General features: G+C 55.0%; 1 protein-coding gene across 1 annotated transcript in view; it reads left to right on the top strand.

Moving 5' to 3' along the window:
• Positions 1–551: 551 nt before the first annotated feature.
• Positions 552–1,448, top strand: part of qsox1 (quiescin Q6 sulfhydryl oxidase 1) — a gene marked incomplete at its 5' end in the record, with an annotated part of 38,912 nt that continues 38,015 nt past the window's right edge. Inside the window, one exon of the mRNA XM_080547422.1 lies at positions 552–882. Within this exon, the coding sequence (XP_080403548.1) occupies positions 552–882 (331 nt within the window). The remainder of the gene's footprint in view (positions 883–1,448) is intronic.

The following is a 1,448-nucleotide window of genomic DNA, read 5'->3' as shown; positions in this document are numbered from 1 at the left end:
AGGAGGAGGAGGGGGGAGGAGGAGGAGGAGGGAGGAGGGAGGTAGGGGAGGAGGAGGAGAGGGAGGAGGGGGGAGGAGGGAGGAGGGAGGTAGGGGAGGAGGGGGAGGAGGAGGAGGGAGGTAGGGGAGGAGGTGGGGGAGGAGGAGGGAGAGGAGGAGGAGGAGGGGGAGGAGGAGGAGGGAGGTAGGGGAGGAGGAGGGGGAGGAAGAGGAGGGAGGTAGGGGAGGAGGAGGAGGAGGAGGAGGAGGGAGGAGGGAGGAGGGGGAGGAGGAGGAGGGAGGAGGGGGAGGAGGAGGAGGGAGGAGGGGGAGGAGGAGGGGGAGGAGGAGGAGGGAGGTAGGGGAGGAGGAGGAGGAGGGAGGAGGGGGAGGAGGAGGAGGGGGAGGAGGGAGGTAGGGGAGGAGGAGGAGGGAGGTAGGGGAGGAGGAGGAGGGAGGAGGAGGGGGAGGAGGAGGAGGGAGGAGGGTGAGGAGGGGGGAGGGTGAGGAGGGGGAGGGAGGGGGAGGAGGAAGCTGGCTGAGCGAGTAAAAGTTTCTAAGTCACTCTCTGACACTGCTCGCTCGGAGCGCAGTGGAGCGGCTGTCAGAGAAACACAGGAAGCTGTGCCACGTCTCGGCTGACGGGGGAAACACACACAGCCGATATGAGAGATCATGCATTCATATCCACGGTCTTCCTCTATGTGTGTTTACTGTCTCCTCTGCCGACCTCAGCGGGTCTGTACACGGCGTCCGACCAGGTGGTGGTCCTAACCCCGGAGAACGTGAATACGGTCCTGGTCAGCGCCTCGGCCGCGGTGGTGGTGGAGTTCTACGCCTCCTGGTGCGGCCACTGCATAGGGTTCTCTCCCGTCTGGAAGAGTCTGGCCAGAGACATCAAAGGTTGGTATTCATTATCCCGCAATGTGATCTGATCATGTAAGAACTGTTACTGTTACAGGCTGTTTCTGGTGGTCAGAAGTAGTACCTACCCAACATTAGGTTTAAATGATTATGTTCCATAATATGGATCCATAGACTTTGACCTCCAGAGATCATAAATGTGCACATTTGTCAAGACATATCAGTAATCATATTTAAGTAATATCAACAATGCAAAACAACGGTGACGCAAATATGATTTACACATATAATTGTTTTAACTGTAGCGTCCTATATTCATTAGGTCCGGCATGTCCAAAAGCTGTGGAGCCTAAAATAACTGGTGATAAGATAATAACACATGGTGGTGTTGTTGTTGTTGTTGTTGTTGTTGTTGTTGTTGTTGTTACAGAGCTGCCAAGTCTCACGCAATCGCCGTGAGACTCACGCATTTCAACCAGTTCTCACGCTCTCACGCCGCACCTCTATTTCTCACGGCGAGAAATAACAATTGTTTTACCGGACTTTTATTTTTTTAATTCCTTGAAAGAAAGCTACCGGACATGAGTTTCGTGGCATCTTTCTGC

The sequence above is a fragment of the Nansenia antarctica genome (assembly GCF_963989245.1).
Source record: "Nansenia antarctica genome assembly, chromosome: 17".
Lineage (NCBI taxonomy): Eukaryota > Metazoa > Chordata > Actinopteri > Argentiniformes > Microstomatidae > Nansenia > Nansenia antarctica.
Note: the sequence above shows the minus strand (reverse complement) of the source record. Positions and strands in the feature narration are given on the sequence as shown.